Source organism: Equus przewalskii, chromosome 15, assembly GCF_037783145.1.
Source record: "Equus przewalskii isolate Varuska chromosome 15, EquPr2, whole genome shotgun sequence".
Lineage (NCBI taxonomy): Eukaryota > Metazoa > Chordata > Mammalia > Perissodactyla > Equidae > Equus > Equus przewalskii.
The window spans coordinates 67,744,525-67,763,452 of record NC_091845.1 but is presented as its reverse complement, the minus strand read 5'-3'; the positions used below and the strand labels follow the sequence as shown (position 1 = coordinate 67,763,452).

General features: G+C 47.6%; 1 protein-coding gene across 4 annotated transcripts in view; it reads right to left on the bottom strand.

Annotated features, from left to right (window-relative positions):
* The window catches only part of SH3BP5 (SH3 domain binding protein 5), a 71,484-nt gene extending 52,852 nt beyond the window's left edge, over positions 1-18,632 (bottom strand). Inside the window, exons 1-3 of one of the 4 annotated variants that reach the window (XM_070576012.1) lie at positions 18,421-18,632; positions 17,481-17,955; positions 15,675-15,737 (exon numbers count right to left, since the gene is read on the bottom strand). In XM_070576012.1, the coding sequence (XP_070432113.1) occupies positions 15,675-15,737; positions 17,481-17,618 (201 nt within the window). In that variant the 5' untranslated portion in view covers positions 17,619-17,955; positions 18,421-18,632. Of the gene's footprint in view, positions 1-15,647; positions 15,738-17,480; positions 18,088-18,177; positions 18,393-18,420 lie in introns of those variants that run through there. The other 3 variants (XM_070576013.1, XM_008536364.2, XM_008536363.2) reach the window with 3 other exon arrangements.
* Between the last annotated feature and the right edge of the window lie 296 nt (positions 18,633-18,928).

Sequence of the window (18,928 nt, the reverse complement as noted above, 5' to 3'; positions counted from 1 at the left end):
CCACCACTGCACAGGCCCAACTGCACACCAGCAAGGTGCATCCAACCAGAAGAACCTGGTGAAAACAGCTCCAAAGGGATGGAAGCATGTATGGAAAAGAAAGAAAGGAGAAGAAAATAACAGGACCTTCAAGATGGAAGAAGTCAGAATCACTGTTGGAGACCAGGCACCCAACTCCCCTCCCTTCTGACTCCTTCTCTTTTCCACCTGAGGCCCGACTTCTGTAGCAGAGGCCTCCTGGGGTGTCTGGCAAACCCACCACCTCCTTTTATGGGGAGCGTCCCCCACACACCAGGCATAACCTCGCTGCCATGTCTCTGACATATACAAGATCTTCTCTCAGAGAACAGAACAGAGGAGGCCGGAGGAGGGAGAGACAGACAACGACAGAGAGGACAGAGGGAGAAGAAAGCAAATAACAGAACACCAGGAGGGGCTGGGGGAGATGGTCTGTGCTCCTGATCTAACCCTGCAGCTACATGGCCAGATAACTTATCAATCAAACCAAGGCACTTTGAGAGAGAGCGGGGGCACTACTAATAATTCTGCTGAGACAACAGGTGTGAACCAAGACTGTCGGAGCAAACTGGGATGTCTGCTCTCCCTAGGCTTAACGCCGTATGATGCTTCCCTCTCTCGGCTTCCCTGAAAGGCTGCTTCAACCTTTCAGAAAATCCTCCCTTTTGCTGAAGCTGTTTGAGTGGCTGTGGGACAGAGTGTAGGGAATTCTAATCCCAGCTTGGGCACTGCCCCAGCTCCAGGCCCTATGCAGCTCGACAGCCTTGGTGACAAGGCCAGACCCTGTTTTCTCTTTCCACAGCAGCACACCATCTGTCCTGGTTCTGAACCACCAAGAAGGAAAAAAAGGAAAGTAAGAAAAGATGGTGGTCAATATGGTTTCCTGCTGCAAGGTTTCCTCTTCTGAGGTTAACAAAGCTCTGGGAGCTTTTTTTAGGCCTAAGTGGAACCAAGTTCCTCCTAGGCAGAAGGGCTCTGGTTTAGAGTTCTTGTTTGACTCCAGAATGTTCCCAGACAAGCAGGCGAGCACCCAGTCCCATCTCCCAGAACATCGCAGCCGCCACAGCTGTCCGGCTGGATTCGACCACACAGCCTCCTTTGAAGCTCTGGCCAACGTCAAGATTCCACAGCCAAGGGAGGCACTGCCATTTGGAGACTGAGTCAAGGCAGCTGGCATGTCTAGGAATGAGGAAAAGCTTTTTTTTTTTTTTTTTTTTAACTTTTTTTAATTTAAAATAATTGTAGACTTGGGAAAAAATGAGGGTAAGATGCAGACATGATGCCCCTTTACCCTGAAATCCTTCAGCACATTTTTCCTAAAGATGAGGACATTCTCTTCCATAACCAGAGCATAACGACCAAAATCAGAAAATTAACATTGATACAATGCTATTAACCTGGTCTATGACTTTATTCAAATTGCATCAACTGTCCCCCTAATGTCCTTTATAGTAAAGGAAAAAAAATCTTTTTCCTGGTCCAGGATCCAAACCAGGATTCATGTTTCCATTTAGGTGTCATCTCTCTCTAGTCTCCTTCAATCTGGAACAGTTCTTCAGCCTTTCTTTGTCTTTCACAGCCTCGATATTTTTGAATAACATGAGCCAGTTATTTTGTAGAATGTCAATTTGGAAAAGACTCAATTTCAATTCATCTTTTTTGTTGATGTTACATAGGCACGTATCACCGGAATGGAATTTAACCAATTATAAAAAATACATTTAAATAGCCCACGGTCACAGGGACCACTAAGGAAAAAAACCCAATAGTCCTTTAACCCTACAAGGCCCTGGAGGAGGGACTGAAGTTACATAACAATCATACACACACACACACACACACACACACACACACACACAAGCGAGAAAGACTGACAGGACCCAGTGCTTTTTCATTCACGGCCAAACATATGTTTTTAAATCCAGAGGAATCTTTGTGTCAGAGGAGAGAGAATTGCTGAAACCACAGCATTTTACTGAGTTCAACCACAAGTGAACCATTTCTATGTTTATGCCAAGAGGCTTATTTTAACATAACATATTTCCTCAACCTCAAGACCACTTTTTCCAAAAATTTGCAAATATTACTTTTTAGATAAATTAAACAATTGATATGCACATTTATCAGAGGTAGTGTTTCAACCACCACTCAAGTTGTTATGCAAGACAAGGTCCATTTTATAAGTAACATGAGTTTAAAATCAGGGCAATATGGTGAGTTCACGGCCCAGCCTCGGAAAGCTCTAGAGACCATGTAGTGCAGCCTCTGTTGGAAGCTGCATCCACCCACCACAGTCTTCCAGGCAGCGGGCTGTCTCCCTTCTTTTGGATAACCTTCCTCATGACTGCACCGCATCAGAATGCAAAGAAAGGAGAGCATAAGATGCAAAAGAACCAAAGTCAAGACCCACTGCTATAACTTTAGAGACACAGAAGAACCCACCAGAACAAACAGCTAAAAACATTTTAAGTAATTGCTTCCAGGAATAGAACTGGGGGTGGGAAGGACTGAGGCAGAGAACTTTTCATTAAAACTTTTCACGGGTTTTTCCTTATGTGCAACTATTGCTTCAATAAAAATAAAATTTTAAGTCTACTGCAGCATAGATTGACCAAAGAGCTTTTGCATTTCCCTGTCATCAGGACTGAAGGTGATTCATAATTCCTTCAGCACATGGCTAGATCAAAACCAAAATCTCAGTCATACAACAAGAAGGCTGGAAAAGACTTTGCCCATCACTTAGCTCTGATGCTCCCGTTTCACAGATGAGGCAACTGAAGCCTCAGGAGGTAAAGTTCCCCTCTCAAGGAAGTATACCTGGTGAGTGTCAGGGCAAAGACTGAAAACCCCGTCCCTTAAGTCCTAGACCAGAGTTCTTTCATCCCACCAGCCTCAGTGGGGACCTCAGAACATGTATCCTCCACACCCACAAACACGCATCCCAAAACTATTTAAGGGCATGGGCTCCAGCCCCAGACTCCTGGCTTCCAATCTTGGCTCCCCACTCACTGGCCACATGACCTGGGGGAACTGATTCCATCATTCAGTGCCTCTGTTTCTCATCAATGTCCTCAAGAGCTGTTGTGAGAATTAACAAGATAAACCACATAAAGCATCTAGCACAATACTTAGCATATAATAAGCTTTCAATAAATAGTAGCAATTTTTACACAGGTGCCATTATTCAATAAACGGCAAAGGGTTGAAAGGAAAGGACCACCATTTGCTGAACATTGTATGCTAGGTACCGTGCTAGCCATTTTATGAATATCACCTTATTTAATCCTTAACAGCCCTGCAAGAGACATATTGCCCTTCCCATTTTAGAGAGAAGGAAAATTAAAACCCAGAAAAGCTAAAAACCTTGCCAAGGCTACACAGCCTATTAAGGCAGAGAGAGAATTCAAATCCAGTTGTCCTGAACTCCCAAGCCCACGCTCTTCCTCCATCACATGCTTTGTAGTTTAAGTTTTCCTATGCTTTTTTGAGCCCATGTTTTACAACATTAAGGCCTGCATCAAGAAGCTCCAACTTGGGGAGTAGATCCAATTTCTAGCACACGCATGCAATACCAAGATGCTCTTTCCCCAGTGGAGATGCTAGCAAAACCAGTGGAAAGAAAGGAGGATGTCAAGAGCTGCCCAAGAAGCTTTAGAACATTCCCCCTGAATTTATAAAGTGTCCACCCAGCTATTGCACTTTTGCGTCCAGCCTCCACTAATGTTTTTCAAATTGAAGCCATGACATCATTTGCTCTCAGACAAAATTTTTAAGAAACGGGCAAAGTATAAGGGTCACCGGGAGTGCAAACCAAAGTCCTTTTTTTGCTGGCTGGTTAACCATTAGAGCAACTCAAGAAGGCACTGTGACATGTGGCTGTTTGTGAAGTGAAGGAAAAACGGATGCCCTGCAGGTCTCAAAACAAGTCACTGTCTCTACATCACCACCATGAGAGTGGCACTTTTAAAATTTGGCTCAACATTCTTCAGCACCCACCCATCCTACTCCCACCAAGAGAGGGAGTCTGTGTCCCCTCCTCTTGAACCTGTGACTGTTGGACCAATAGAATACGAGAGAAGTGCTGCTATGGAACTTGCAAGGCTCGAGTAGTAAAGGCTGCGATGCTTCCACCCGGCCAACTTGGGACACTCTCTGTGGGGGAAGCCAGACACCATAAGGAGGTCAGAGTACCTGAGACCCCCATGCTGGAAAGGTCAGATGTCAGCACTCTGGTGGACAACCCCAACTGACCTCCCAGCCAGGAGCCAGTGTCTACTGCCACACATGGGAGCGCGCCTCCTTGGGCGTCCAGTCCAGCTGAGCCTTCAGATGACCACAGCCCCAGCTGACATTCGATTCCAACCACATGAGACTCCTCAAGCAAGAACCACCCAGCTGAGCCCGCTCCAGATTCTGACCCACAAATCATGGGCAAAATAAAGCAGTCGTTTTAAGCTACTACGTTTTGGGGTAATTTGTTAGGTAGAAATAGTAACTAGAACAATGAGGAAGGACAACACCCCCATTTCATCCCTTCTTTCAATAAAGCCAAAAACCCAGGAATAGAGCATTAAAGCTGTAGGCTTCAAATCTATCAGAATGAAGCTGAATCCTTTTGCATGCTGGCAACAAAAGGGTAGGGTGGACGAAGACAACCAAACCCCATACATCACGCTGCGGCTGCGTTTGATGGCAAACAATAAAAGAGTTTACATTAAGCGGGCTCGGCTGCGGTTATCATAAACAGCGGATGCTCCTCTCATTGTCTCCCCACCAGCAATTTCTTTCTGTCAGAGCAAACATTAATATCTCTTAGATAATCCAGCACAACACAGCAAAGGAAAAATCAGGCAAGAATAGAACAAAATTTTTTTCCATCTTCCTTTACGGAAATGAAAGAAGCTGATTCTGAGCTCTCTAAGAGCTGCTTTGCAAATTATCATGAGACCCTTGGTTAAAATGCATTGCATAAAAGTGATGCAGTCTTTACTGCTGGAAACATCTATGTGGCCGTAGGCAGATTAAGTAACTCTCAAAGGAGAGGGCTGGGCAAAGACAACCGGGATGCCTGCCAAAGGATGAGGTTCAATAGATGTTTAATTCGTCCAGCCAAAACACACATCCACACCCCTGACTCCATTAAAAGTCCTTACAATAAATGCTCAGAAGGAAAAGTAACAGCTTCATATTAAAAGGCCACAGTCCACAGAGACACAGTGCTCTGCCAACTTGTGGGTTTGACAAGTCTAACAACCACTGGGGCAGCAATGAATCCATCAACCCCCATGGCCCGTCTTCTTTCGAGGTGGGGACACCCGTAGACCCCTCAGAGTCAGACGAAAGGCATCTTGGATAAACTTGGGATTTCAAACATGTCATTGTACAAATGTTTGCTTGCCCTACACTAGCAAGCACCAACATGCCTCTGATGGGTTCCAGCTGAGGGGCCGGGAAAGTTTATGTATTATCTCACTAGTCTTTAGAGCTTAGGAGGAAGAGAGTCAATTTTTTTAAGGCAATAGAGTCCATTTCAATATTAGATAGCTACTTCTATGTTCTAGCCAACAGTCCATACTAGTATCCTTCAGCTGACGTGGCTACAGTGAACGACGTTGCAAGAGAGCCTATATGGGCCCACTAGTCTTTATACATTTAGAAATGATACTAATACTCAAATACATACAGCAACTAAGTTTGAATTGAATATCTAAATAGTCTTTTTTTTTTATTTTTAAAGATAGGCACCTGAGCTAACAACTGTTGCGAATCTTCATTTTTTTTTTTTCCTTCTCCCCAAAGTCCCCCAGTACATAGTTGTATATTCTAGTTGTAGGCTCTGATTGTGCTATGTGGGACGTTGCCTCAGCATGGCCCGATGAGCGATGCCATGTCTGGGCCCAGGATCCGAACCGGCGAAACCCTGGGCTGCCAAAGCAGAGCATGCGAACTTAACCTCTCAGCCACGGGGCCGGCCCCTCTAAATAGTCTTAATATTTGGAATATTTTCCACTACTATATCTGCGTGATTTTTTTTGTCCTTTATAAATAAGTGTATAAATGAGGGTTTCTTGGTAGACAATCCTAAAATGCCTTGAAAGTGCCTTTCAGCCCTCCACGAATTACCACAATGAGAGCTTAACAATACAGTAATTCACCAAGCAAACCCACCAACATCACGGTTTACTACAATTACGGCAGGGACTACCAATCTGAACATTTTTTCCCACCAGCCTTCATAGTTCCTAAAATTCCTTCCACAGAAATTTATTTCTTTGACTCATAAAGGCGTCTTTTTATAAATAATGTTTCTTTCTCCACCCCCATCCCCGGCTTATGAAAATGATAAAATATGGCCATTGTAAATAACTCAGAAAACACCAAGAAATGAAAAATAAAAATCACCAGCATTCTTTTTTTTGAGGAAGATTAGCACTGAGCTAACTACTGCCAATCCTCTTTTTTGCTGAGGACGACTGGTCCTGAGCTAACATCCATGCCCATCTTCCTCTGCTTCATACGTGAGGTGCCTACCACAGCATGGATTGCCAAGCAGTAGTGCCATGTTCACACCTGGGATCTGAACCGGCGAACCCCAGGCTGCCAAGAAGCAGAATGTGCTAATTTAACCGCTGCGCCACCGGGCCGGCCCAGCCCCCAATCACCAGCATTCTTAGCCACTACCAATAACCACTAGTAACATCTGAGGGTACATTTTTCCAGATCCATGCTGCTCAAACTATGTGGTAATGGATCTTTTCTCCCCCAACCCACTACAAATCAACACTTCCGTAGAATACAATAAAAATACGCTGTGAAATGCCATTTGGATGTCACAGCAATGTCAAATTGCTGAAAAAGGTTTCTAAAGAGTCTCAATTTACGTATTTACTTTACTTCAATTCATTACAAGCAGTTCATAGTCTGTGCACCACACTATGAATCACTCTGTTCTAGACCTTTTTTCTCTCATATGCACATATTCTTTACTGCATGTATATATGATTTTACATTACTCTACATGCATAGTCGTTTTATACATACTTTATAGTTTTTTTGTTCATTTTTTTGCTGAGGAAGATTCGCCCTGAGCTAACCTCTTTGCCAATCTTCCTCCATTTTCTATGTGGGACACTACCACAGCACATCTAGTGAGTGGATTGGGCCACACCCTCAGGATCCATACACACAAACTCAGGCCGCCAAAGTGGAGCGCTGGGAACTTTAACCACAGGCCACTGGGCCAGGCCCCATATCTTACAGTTTTATTACCTAATTCTTTTTCCACCAAACAGATTATAGCCATTTGTCCATATCCACAAACGCCATCCTTTTTTAATGTGAAAGGCCACTCCCAAAACCCTAGCATCTCCAAACAAGGCAGAATCTTTCACCTTCATGAGCTACGACCTCTGTACGTGAGGGACTTCAGGGAGGGGACGGAGAACACAGGCCATGCTTTACCTGTGTCACAACTGTGTCCAGGGTCAGCCCTGTCGAAGAACAGCTTGGGGACAAATGCAATCCCAGAGCAGACGCTACAGTAAGGGGACCTGCCTATTTTGCAGGACACTGTGTGTGACAATGACAAGAGCCAGGAGTCCACAAGGGTGTTTGAGTCTAACCACAAACTAACATCCACTCTTTCCAACATTCATGGTACCCGTGTGCAGGCACTGTGTCAGATGCGGCGGCACAGAGAGGGGAACCTCGGCCCCTCCCTCCTGGGGCCGCGTCTAGTAGGGGAGCCAGACAAATAAACGAATGACGGGAATATAGACTGATGAATATGCATGAGACAGGTGGTGCTGGTTAAGACAGCCTCCCGGGCCCTGCCCCCAGAGATTCTCATACACTAGGTCTGGGTGGGGCCCAGGACTCTGCAATTCTAACAAATTCCTAGTCTTGCCAGGCTGTGGGTGCACACTTCGCTGGACGTTGATGGCACTGCTCTAGAGCGGTGGTTCACAGCCAGGGGCAATTTTGCACCCCAGGGGACACTTACAAGTCTGGAGATATGTTTGGTTCTCACAAGTGGTGTGGGGGTGCTGTCATTGGCATCTAGTGAGTAGATGCTGCTAAACCTCCTATGATGCAGAGCACAGCACCCCACAGTAAAGAATTACCGGCCCACTATGTCAACAGAGTGAAAGTTGAGCAACTGCTCTAGAGCAAGACTCTGGAACTCTCTGTGCCTCAGCTTTGTTATCAGCAAAATAGGGACGATATTATCTATCTCATAGAGGTGTTCTGAGGATTCAGTGAGTTTATATCCACAAAGTGCTTGGAATAGCCTGGCACACAGTAGGCACTCATTATCATCATTAGCAGTCATTACTGTTGAAGGGCAGTTAGGAGCCAAAACAGGCAGGAAAACTAGTCCAGAATGGACACAAGGCATTCCAGCATGGCCCTCACCTGCCCTGCTCCAGTAACAGCACCAATGACATTTATTGATGGCTCACTATGCACCATCATTGGGATGAGGCCCAGAGACATTAAGTAATTGGCCCAAGGTCACACAGCCATGAAGGGGTAATCTGCTATTATTCATTCACTCAAATATCTATTGAGCACCTGTTATATGCCAAACAAATCCCAGGAGCAGACACACCCTAACAAAGCCAGGCTCTTGGAGAAACAAATTGATTTCTACATCCCAGCAGACCAGCCACAGAGCAAAGACTCCAGTGACTGCAAAGTCTATCCGGCTGTAATCCCGGCCTGACAAAGTCCTCTCTCCGGCCCTTTGCCCAGAGCCAGTCTCTGACAAAGAAATGTCATGCGGGTCCCGAGAGAGGAAAGCAGAACCACAGCCAGACCCTGTGGCGAACCTGGCTCCAACACACATCTCACAGGAGCCTTCTCTGCATGGGGCTCCTGGGGGTCCTCAGTGCTCCCTGCCAGCCCCATGCGCAGGCGGCTCTCCCTCACGCAGGCTGTGCAGTTATCAAAGCACCCCTCACACAGTATCTCCTCTTGTCCTCCAGGCCACCCAGTGACATGGGCAAGAATCACAACCCCAATTCACCAACGACGTGACTCAGGCTCCAAGGGGCCAAGCGCCCCTAGAAGTCAGCAGACCTCAGATTCTAACTCACCACCTGATGCCAAGGTCAGTCTGCCCTCCACCCTCCGCTTCCCCAAGCTTTGAGTTTTAGGTTTTTGTCTTCTCTGACTATAAAGTAATACAAATTCAGTGCAAATAACTCAGAAAATACAGAAAAGTATAAAGACAATAAATATCATTTATCTCTCACCAGATATAACAAGTGGTGTGTAACCTATTCCAGGCATTCTTATGCATATAAACATATTTTTTAGAATAGCACCATACTACACGCTCTTTTGGAAGCTGCTTTTTTCCATTCAGATGTCTTTTCATGTTAATAACAAGCTGTGCTGTCATTCTAAGGCCTAGACTCTATCAGCCATCGCCTGTGCATAGCATTCATTTATTTAACCAATCCCCTATTGACAGTTATTTAGATTTATAACTTCCCAACATTTTTAAACAATGCTGCAATGAACATTACTGGACCTATGTCCTTGTCCAGTTATTCCCTTAGGATAAGTTCTTACAATTGCTGGGTTAAAAGTTACTGTCCCTTGACATCCCAACAGCCAGGCAGGGGGACCATCACTGAAGCAGGAAGCCCGAAGTCCCACCATTCTGACGGCCAAACCTCAGGTCACAGCTGTGGGGACAGCAGCAGCCCCAGCTCAGGTCACTCAGAAGCACCCAGAAAAGACCTCAAGTGTGTTTATCTTTACAACCAGCCAATGGCCGAGGCGGCCCATCACTGCTCAAGCTGCAGGTGATGTCTGTACCGTCAGCTCTCTTCCTCCTCCACTTCTAGGCTGCTCCGGATATTAACCGACCCTCCCACGTGACTTGGGGTCTCCAGGCCTCAACTCCGAGGCCTCCTATTCCACAAAGCTTCCCCTGGCTCCCAAAGGACCTGCATGTCCTTGTCACTGCATAACTGCACGCCTGAAGCCAGGAGACGCCAAGCTCTGCGAGGGCGAGGACTGTGGCTGAGGGTGGCTGAGGGCCCCGCACAGGAGTCAGCCCACAGGAGGGGCTCAGCGTTTATTATGTCGATGTTTACTTAAACCACATCTCACCTGGGTACAAAGAGGTCAGGGCCCTCCCAGCCCAGACGGGGCAGCCTGCCACCAGGCCTGGAATTTGGTGCCAGCTTCAAGGAACAGTTACTCCTCACTTCCCCTCGTCCATTTATCACTTCACACGTTCCCTAGCGCTGTCTCCAAAACACAGCGGATGTCTTACACGGCCTTCCCCTAGTGCGCATCCATTCATACCACATACACACATATATACACACACACATACACACACACACACAGATCTTGAAGGACAAAGTCTAAGATGTGACACTATCCTTTCAGAAATGAATTTCTTTCTTCTCCTGACTTGTGTTAATAATTCATGAGAGGGAGGCCTGGCTGCCTCCAAATTCACCCCCACCTTCCCTCTCCTACCCAACCCCTGTCCCCCCAGTTTCCAAGCTCAAAACAGTATTTTTTTTTTAAAAAAAAAAAGAGAGAGAAAATGTTTGCTGGTTTCTGGAGGGAGTACAAGGCAGATTCTGGGTACAGGCCTTACGCAAGTTTGGGGAACACAGATGTCCAGAATCTAATACTTTTCTAAACAAGTCTGCCCAGAAACCATCCCCACCCAAGCAGTGAGGGAAAGAGCATGAACATTTACAATTAACTGCTCCTGCCTCCCTGGGGAAGGGCGGTCTGAAGAAGCCAGCTTTTGATTACTCGGAAAAGCTGTGTGTGGGTGGCTCGGCCTGGCCATGTCCTTCCCCCTCTCTGACCATTGCACAGCCCTGGGACAGCGCGCCTTCAGGGCAAGCACGGGAAATCACAAAAACACTACACATCAGGGTTACAAATAAGTAATTGGCATGGGATATTGCAACTCTTGATCACAATGAGATTTAGAAATCCCATGTTGCATCTTTTTTTAACAAACATTTGAAAAAAGATAGTTCTATATAATGTGCATTGTAAAATTACATCAGCACAGTTGCTTGCATTGCCTCACCTGCGAGGGCTGTCACACAGTGAATGACCCATTTCTCTGACTCGCTCCTTCTCCTCTCTCCATCGCTCACCCCACCCCCAGCACATCGGTCCCCTCTGGCTGCTCCTCAGCCAGGCCAAGCCCCACTCCCAGCTTAGCACTGGCTGTTCTCTCTGGCTGAAATGCTCTTCCCCCACACGGCCCCGAGGCTCACTGTCTCCAGACAGGCTTTCAGAGAGCCTTTCCTGCCCACTGTACATAACACTGCAACCCCCTCCCTCGCCTCGGCCCCAAATACCCACATTGCCCAGCTCCCTCTTGCCTTGCTTTTCTCCCCAGCACACATCGCCAGCAACCTACTGCATATTTTAGTTGTTTATTGAATTTCCTCCCGCTCCATGAGGTAAGGGTCAGGAGAACAGTGAGCTCTGTCCCCTCTTCACTGCCCTCTCCCCGTCACCTAACACTGCCCTTAGCACATAGCTGGTGCTCAAAAAATACTCCGGAATTAATAATTGAAGCTGACTAATCAATGTGTCTGTGGGAAAACACACCCACTTTCTTAATTTTAAACCTCAGGCTTATATCCAAGGGTCTCTCTGGTAGAAAGGTTACTGCTTGCACAGCTTGTAAAGCCTGGCTCTCTTGACATAAATCAGAGGGCAAAGCAGACATAACGCTATTCAAACAAGGTCAGAGGCGAACCGAGGCTGCAGGAAGAGGCAGACATCCAAGTGACGACACGGCAGGCGGCTGGCATCCATTGGCCCTTTGGTAATCTCCTATTTACACGGCCGAGACATGGAATGGGATCCTAAAGGTGACTCCCAGGCATGCACCTCGGGCCACAGCTCCCCAGAGACAACCGCACCACGGTCTACAAGCCAAGCAGCAGCCGCCACAGACCTGGTCACCAATTTCTTTAGTCGGACTCAGACAACGTCAGGGGGCCACTGGGCACTCCGGATCATGATCAAAAGGGAAAGGAAACGCCAGCCGCAAAAGACCCTCCCTAGAGGCTCCGAAATCACACACGGTCGATTCTCATTATGTGTGGATCCTCCATATTTGTGAATTTGCCTACTCACTAACGTTTATCTCTAACTCCAAAATCAATACTCGTGGCGCTTCTACAGCCATTCGTGGATATGCACAACGTGGCAAAAAAATGTGAGTCACCCAACGTGCACATTCCCAGCTGAGGGTGAAGGACGCAACGCTCTGCCTCTTGTTTCAGCGCTCATCCTGTAAACAAGGTCCTTACACGGTCCACTTACTGCCACGGTTTTTGCATTTCTGCACCTGTTGGTGGTGGTTCTGCTGTTTAAAATGGCCTCCAAGCCCAGTGCTGAAGTGCTGCCCAGTGTCCCCAAGCCCAAAAAGGCTGTGATGTGCCTTGTGGAGAAAATGTGTGCTAGGTGGGCTCCGTTCAGGCAGGAATCACAGTGCTGCTGCCCGTGAGTTCAACGTTCATGAATCAAGAATATATAGTAAATAAGGTGTCTTTAAACAGAAACACACATAAAACAAGGCTATGTGTTGATTGGTTGGTGAAAATGTTGTAACCAGAGGCTCACAGGAACCTAAGGTTTCTACATTTCCCCCTGGGAGCAATGGTTCAGTATTCACTAATTCAATGTTCACGGTGACTTTATAGAAAACAACTACCACGAACAATGAGAATTGACTGTATATTATAATGGCTGTTTCCTGTCCCACATCCTCTGGCACGCTCTCCTCATCCACCCCCACGGCTCTCTCCATCTGCTACTCTCTGCACAAGGCCACTCTTACTCTGCAGGCTTCTGCTCAGGTGTCTTCTGGGGACTCCTCTCCCAGAGCCCCATCACATCGCTCTTTTATTGTAGTTATTACAATTAGTAATCAGTGCCCCTCCACCCCTCACCCCCGACTAAAACGAAAACTTCCTGAGGACAAGGCCTTTGTCTGTGTTGCTCACCCACATATCTGCAGTGGCCCAGAATGCCTGACACAAGGGTGGTACCCAGTGCCTGGCTGAAGGAACACAGCCCACCGTAGGCACAGACACCATCCTCACCTCCAGGCTCCAGCAGCATGACAAGCGTCCAGACAGCCTGCACAGAGGGTCAAATCCCACCGCTCCTTTGTGAGTTTGACCGGAAACACCTATTAGACCTGGGCTGCCCGCTGCCAATGTGCGGCTACTGAGCACTGGAAATGTGACCAGTCCAAATTGAGATGCTCTTCAGGTGTAAAATATGCATGAGATTCTGAAGACTTAGTACAAAAATACGTGTAAAATATCTCATTAGTGATTTTTTTATATCGATTCCATGCTGAAATTTTACTATCTTGGACATTCTGGGTTAAAGAAAATAGGTTAAAATTAACGTCAGCTATATCGTTTTACTTTTCAACGTGGCTACGAGGGAAGAGTTTTAGTGACTTACGTAGCCTGCACTATATTTCTATGACTCCATCTTGGTTATAATAATACCATGTAAGGGTCAGCCACCCAACACAAGCCAGCCCTGACCACCTCTCTTTGCTGCCACCAAGTGCTCTCCAGAGCAAGGCAGGAAACACCTGTCCCGTGGCTTCCTGCAACACACAAATACCTAAGTGTATTCAGAAATTGGGGCAAAAAAGAGTTTACCAGATGAACCAATTTTACCCTCAGAAGGTAAGCACTACCAGAACAGTGACCAGCATACGGTAGGCATACAAATATTTGTTGAATGAATAAACCAATCCTTTGCAAAAAAAAAGCAACAACCCACAAAAGACTATTTCCAACTTGTCTATTCATATTTGGGATGGTAGAATACGAGAGCCGGAGGGGACATGAAAAAGGATGGGGCTCTGCCACACCATCGAACGTGAGACACTGCGCCTCCTCGCCCTCACCCGGAGAAGAGGTGGTCCCTGCCTTCCCTACCTTCCAGGCCCACGCTGTCCAGCAGAACTTTCTACAGTGATGGAAGAATTCCCCGCTCTGTCCAATATGGTGGCTATTGAGCTTTTTTGTTTTAAAGATTGGCACCTGAGCTAACAACTGTTGCCAATCTTTTTTTTTCTTCTCCCCAAAGCCCCCCAGTACACAGTTGTATATTCTAGCTGTAGGTCCCTCTGGTGGTGCTATGTAGGATGCCATCTCAGCATGGCTTGATGAGCAGTGCCATGTCTGTGCCCAGGATCCGAACTGGCGAAACCCTAGGCCGCCAAAGTGCAGCATAAGAACTTAACCACTGGGCCATGGGGCCAGCCCCAACTACTGAGCTCTTGAAATGTGGCTACTAGAACTGAATTTTTAATCTTATTTAAATTTAATTAATTTAAATTCAAATAGCCACATGGGGCTAGAGGCTGCCATATTGGACAGCCCAGCTCTAGGCTGGTGTGACAAAATGGAAGGAGATAAAGCCTATAAAAACACTTTGTAAACTCTAATCCCTATAGAAATGGTAGAGTTTTTGTCATTGTTCTTTAGTGTATTAGAAATCTGAGATTCTGAGAGATTTCAATTGCCCAACAGAGAGACTCGATTCATCTGTGTTATCAACACACAGATTATACTTCAGTTGGGGGAGAAGGGCAGCCAGTGTTCATGGATACCTACAACCAAAAGAGAGGGGTTGGCATAACCCTTCACACACAGCCCAGCACAAGAAGCTTTCAATCCCCACTGCCATATCTACATTTGGTACCTCCAGGGCCTGGTCAAACAGCCACAAATCAAGGATGCCAGAGTGCTGATGGTATTCTCCTATCACCATGCCCTCACTCCAGGGACCAGATGTTTCCTGCCCTTCCTGCTGACCTTCCCTGCTATTTCTTCTGCTACAGAAACAGGTCCTGCCAACAGCTCCTGCATTCCTTCAGCTCTCTGACAGAGTCATTCCCAGGCTCTCAGACAGACGCCGGGGTTGTTCAAATTTGCTGATGGGGTAAAACCAACCACTACTGAAAAGGGATGGGGACTAATTGGTAGCTGTGAAGAAGGCTAATCTGTTTACCCTCAGGTTGAAAGATGCTCAGGAAACTCAAATCAACGTCTAGTCTCCCAAGATTTTGCCCAGCAGGAAAGCCCTTCTCAGTCTAAACAGCTTTTCGTTACCATTAAGATAATTATATTCTACACACAAGCAGACAATAAAGAAATGAGCAGGGAGGTGGGAAGGGGAAAATTATTAGGGCAGGAAAGGCAAAAAAGGAGTAAGGCTGAGGAAACACACAATGCTTCCAAGCCCCAATGCAAGGAACCGCCCTAAAAGACTTAGATTTTTATGAGCTCATTCATTCTTCTCCACTAACGAGTTCAGCTCATTTTCCCCTCCGTCCTTCCAGCTTTTCCACAGACACATTAACTGGAGGTCTTATGCGTGTGTAAAGCTCTTGCTTTTCGGCCTGATGGAGCTTCCATGATGAAAAACATGTGAAATTGGATCCACATGTGCTCCACCCACAAGCCAGGCCCCGTGGTGTATTTTATTCTGTCAGACAGCAGGCTGATGCTCAACTTTGAGGAGGGGACGCCAGCTATTAAAACAAAAGTAACCAGCTTGGTGTCGGCGGGACGGCACCACCTCACCAAGAACAGGGCCTCGGCTTTCTGTACCTCAAGTTCAGTCTCCCGTCTGTTGATGTCATCCGTGGACTGATTTAACTTCTCCAGTTCTCCCTAATGAAGAAAAGAGGGAGAAAAAATGATTTAAGGGATTCATCTTTTGTTTCCCTATGAGTCAGTCCATTACCTGCAAAATGACTCCAGCACAATTTGTAGGAAGAGGGACGAGTCAGATGATTCCCAAGGAAGACAGTTAAGCCTTGGCTAGAAGAGCAAATGAATGCCAGCATCTCTGAAGCCTTTTTCTTGATGGTGTCCCTTCTGAAAATGTCTTAAGGTCCTAGGAACTTGTCTTTCCTTAGAATGTCAACTATTTATTCCAGGTACATGCCTTCAGGTAAACCCATCTGTTACAAATGGTTTAGCGGGCAAATCAAAACAGCGCCTTCCGCCATAGAGCAAGGACTTTGCAGAAAAAGACAATGAAAGCAAATAAACAAGGCCAAGCCAAAAGTATAAACCTAGGGAAATTATTTCAGTCAAGGGCAGAATTCTGGCATTGACTGATCAGCGGTTGAGTATTTTTCTATAGAGATGACAGTCGTTTCAAACTGCCTATTATTCAACCTACCTAGCTGGTTTTTTTTAATTTAAAAAAAAACAAACTAGCTTTAATCCTGATCTTTTAAATAAACATTTACAAACTGACATTTTGTAAAAAGTACCCAGCATGAAGTTAACTCATTTTACTCTACAAAACAAAGGGTCTTGTTAACAGAATTCCTGTACCAACAAGATTTAGTAGTCCAAATTGATGATTTTAAATAGAATTCCTAATGCAAAGATTTTTCCATCTGATCTTTATCTTGCTAATCTGCCAAAACAATGCATTTAAACAGCAACAGCTGAGTTAAATGAGCTTTTAATTGATCTGAAAAACCAATTAGGGCTCCAGAAATTGCAGAGCATGCTGAAAAGCAATATATATATATAATCTTTCTTTTTAATGATTTATGGAAAAGGTAGAAAAATGAGTCTTGGAAAATGGATTTGCTTTGCTTTTCGCTTCGAGGGTGAAGAGGTTAAACTGTCACTTCCAGATCTCGGCTTGGAAATTGTTTTTTAATCATCTCCCTTAGAAATGGAGGCACAGAAAGCCAGGCCAATCACCTCGCCTTCTCCCCACGTCAGCTCTGCCCATCAGTTGTCCTCGATTTCTGTTCACAGCCGACCACGTAACAAGGAAAAGCTATGTTTTAAACCATTTGGGGCCAAGCGGAGGTTTGAGCCAGTGGTGACAATAAACCCTTCAGTTTGCTAACAATGAATCAGAGGAGGAGGAAGATGGTTCAGGCCGGGCACCTCCGCCAGGTGAGGACTTCAAACCCAGGACACCAGTGCCAGCCCACGCTGCAAGGGCGGACAACGCCCACCCCCCGGGCTCGCCGACCCGCCCACCGGGTCCGGCGCCCACGCGGGCCGGCCGACCCCACCTCCCGGGGCCAGGAGGCCGTGCAATGCCTGCGGCGCCGCGAGCCTGGCCGGGGGTACCCCGATACCCGCATGGCGCCCCCGCCCCCTTTTTCCCTTTGTTGCACATCCGCCCGAACCGCTGGGCACGCTGCGACGACCCTCGGATCCTGCCAAGGATCTGCGAGTGGGATTCCCGCAACAGAGTCAGGCAGCGTCCACGCGGGCACTGCAGCGTCCCCAGGAACCAGGTGAAACCGAGTATTAACCCTCTCTTCTCGCCCCCAGATCTACGTGGCCACCCTGTCCCCTGGACCGCAGGCACTGGGGGGCTGCAAGGCAGGTTAAGAGTAGATGCCGGGCTCCGGGCGCCCCCGCGCGCTCTACCTGGATCCGGGGGTCCACTTCTTCTTCCTCCTCCAGCCCCTGCTCCATCCCCTCTTCCTCCTCCTCCTCCAAGTCCCGGGTAGACGGCACAAGCTCAGCCGGCTCCTCCGAGCGGCCCCGCTTCAGCGCCGCGTCCATGCGGGCAGCCGGAATGCGCACCGCGCCGGGGACTTCGGAGCGTCCGGAGGGGTGGCGACCGCCGCAGGCTCGCCCGGAACCGTCTCGCCACCGCCGGACGCGGTCGGGGGCGCCGGGGCCGACACCCGGGAGGCGCCGCTCGCCGCTGCGGATCCCTCCGGCCCAGGCGGAGCGGAGGAAATGGGCGCGGCCGCCCCCTTTCTGCAGCGGCTGTCAGCGCAACGGCGCCCGCTCCGCCCTCGTCCCGCGGGGCCGCCCTCCGCGCGCCTCTGACTGTTCCCCGGCCGGTCCGGTTACCCAGGTCTCCGTCAAGAAAACCCCAGCTCTCCGAAATCCTCTAGGGGGTGAAACAGGAGAGCCCTCACCGCTTGTTAACTTAGCAGCCCGAATATATCACAAACTACCCAACACTGGCCACCAGCCCTCTGGGCAGCTTTCTCCTTCCCTTCTCAATCAAGGCAAGTTGACTGTATGGAAGGAAAGTTTGGGGTATTTCCACTCTCTGAAGTCACCTCTAGAAGCCTGTACTCAGTGACCCTGGACCAGTTTCCAGACTCACCCAAACCTCTGTGTGCACGTTTCTCCCTTTGGTTGAATCTTGGCAATTGTGTGTATGTACTTGAAGATTTCCCCAGAAAAGGGAACTGTAACATGCTCATCACGTTGAGACAAAGAGCAAAAAGAGGAGCCAGCGGCAGCTCCAGGCAGGCATTCTTTGTCCGAAGGCCGTGGCCCGTGGCCCGCGCTGGGCAAAGCTCCCTCCCCAAACAGCTGTGCTTTCATTGTTGTGGGATGGTCCTACCTGAACAGCCAGGGAGCATGAAAAATCATGGATCAGTGATGTGGATGGGTGGGTACAGCCCTTTCAAGGAGGCACTAAGTGTTACCCTTGTTAATGGGCACACCATGTCCAAGGGTTTATGAACTGGTGAGATTTCCTGCCCACGTTGAGCAAGTAGAAAGACAGAGCTTGCCTGGCAAACTCAACATCACTACAGGGCAAGGAACGAAGGGGCATGTCTGTGTCAGGACCACTGTGATGTCAGGAGAGGGCAAGGTCAGATGACCTTAGCAAAGCAGGCAAGGACATTGCCACTGGCCACTGCTAATGTCTCCTTCAGTACAAAAATGCAGAAAGCGTACACTGCTACACAGAGGCTTGTGGCCCCTGGCTCTGTGAGTTTGGAGCACAAGCTTGCTTGAGAAAGGAGCTTCCTTCTGAGAGCCTGTGGTTAAAGCCACCTTGAAAACCTGCTGCTGATGGTTTTATCAGATGCTAACTTGGCGGGTTACTCCTTGGCCAAGGTTCC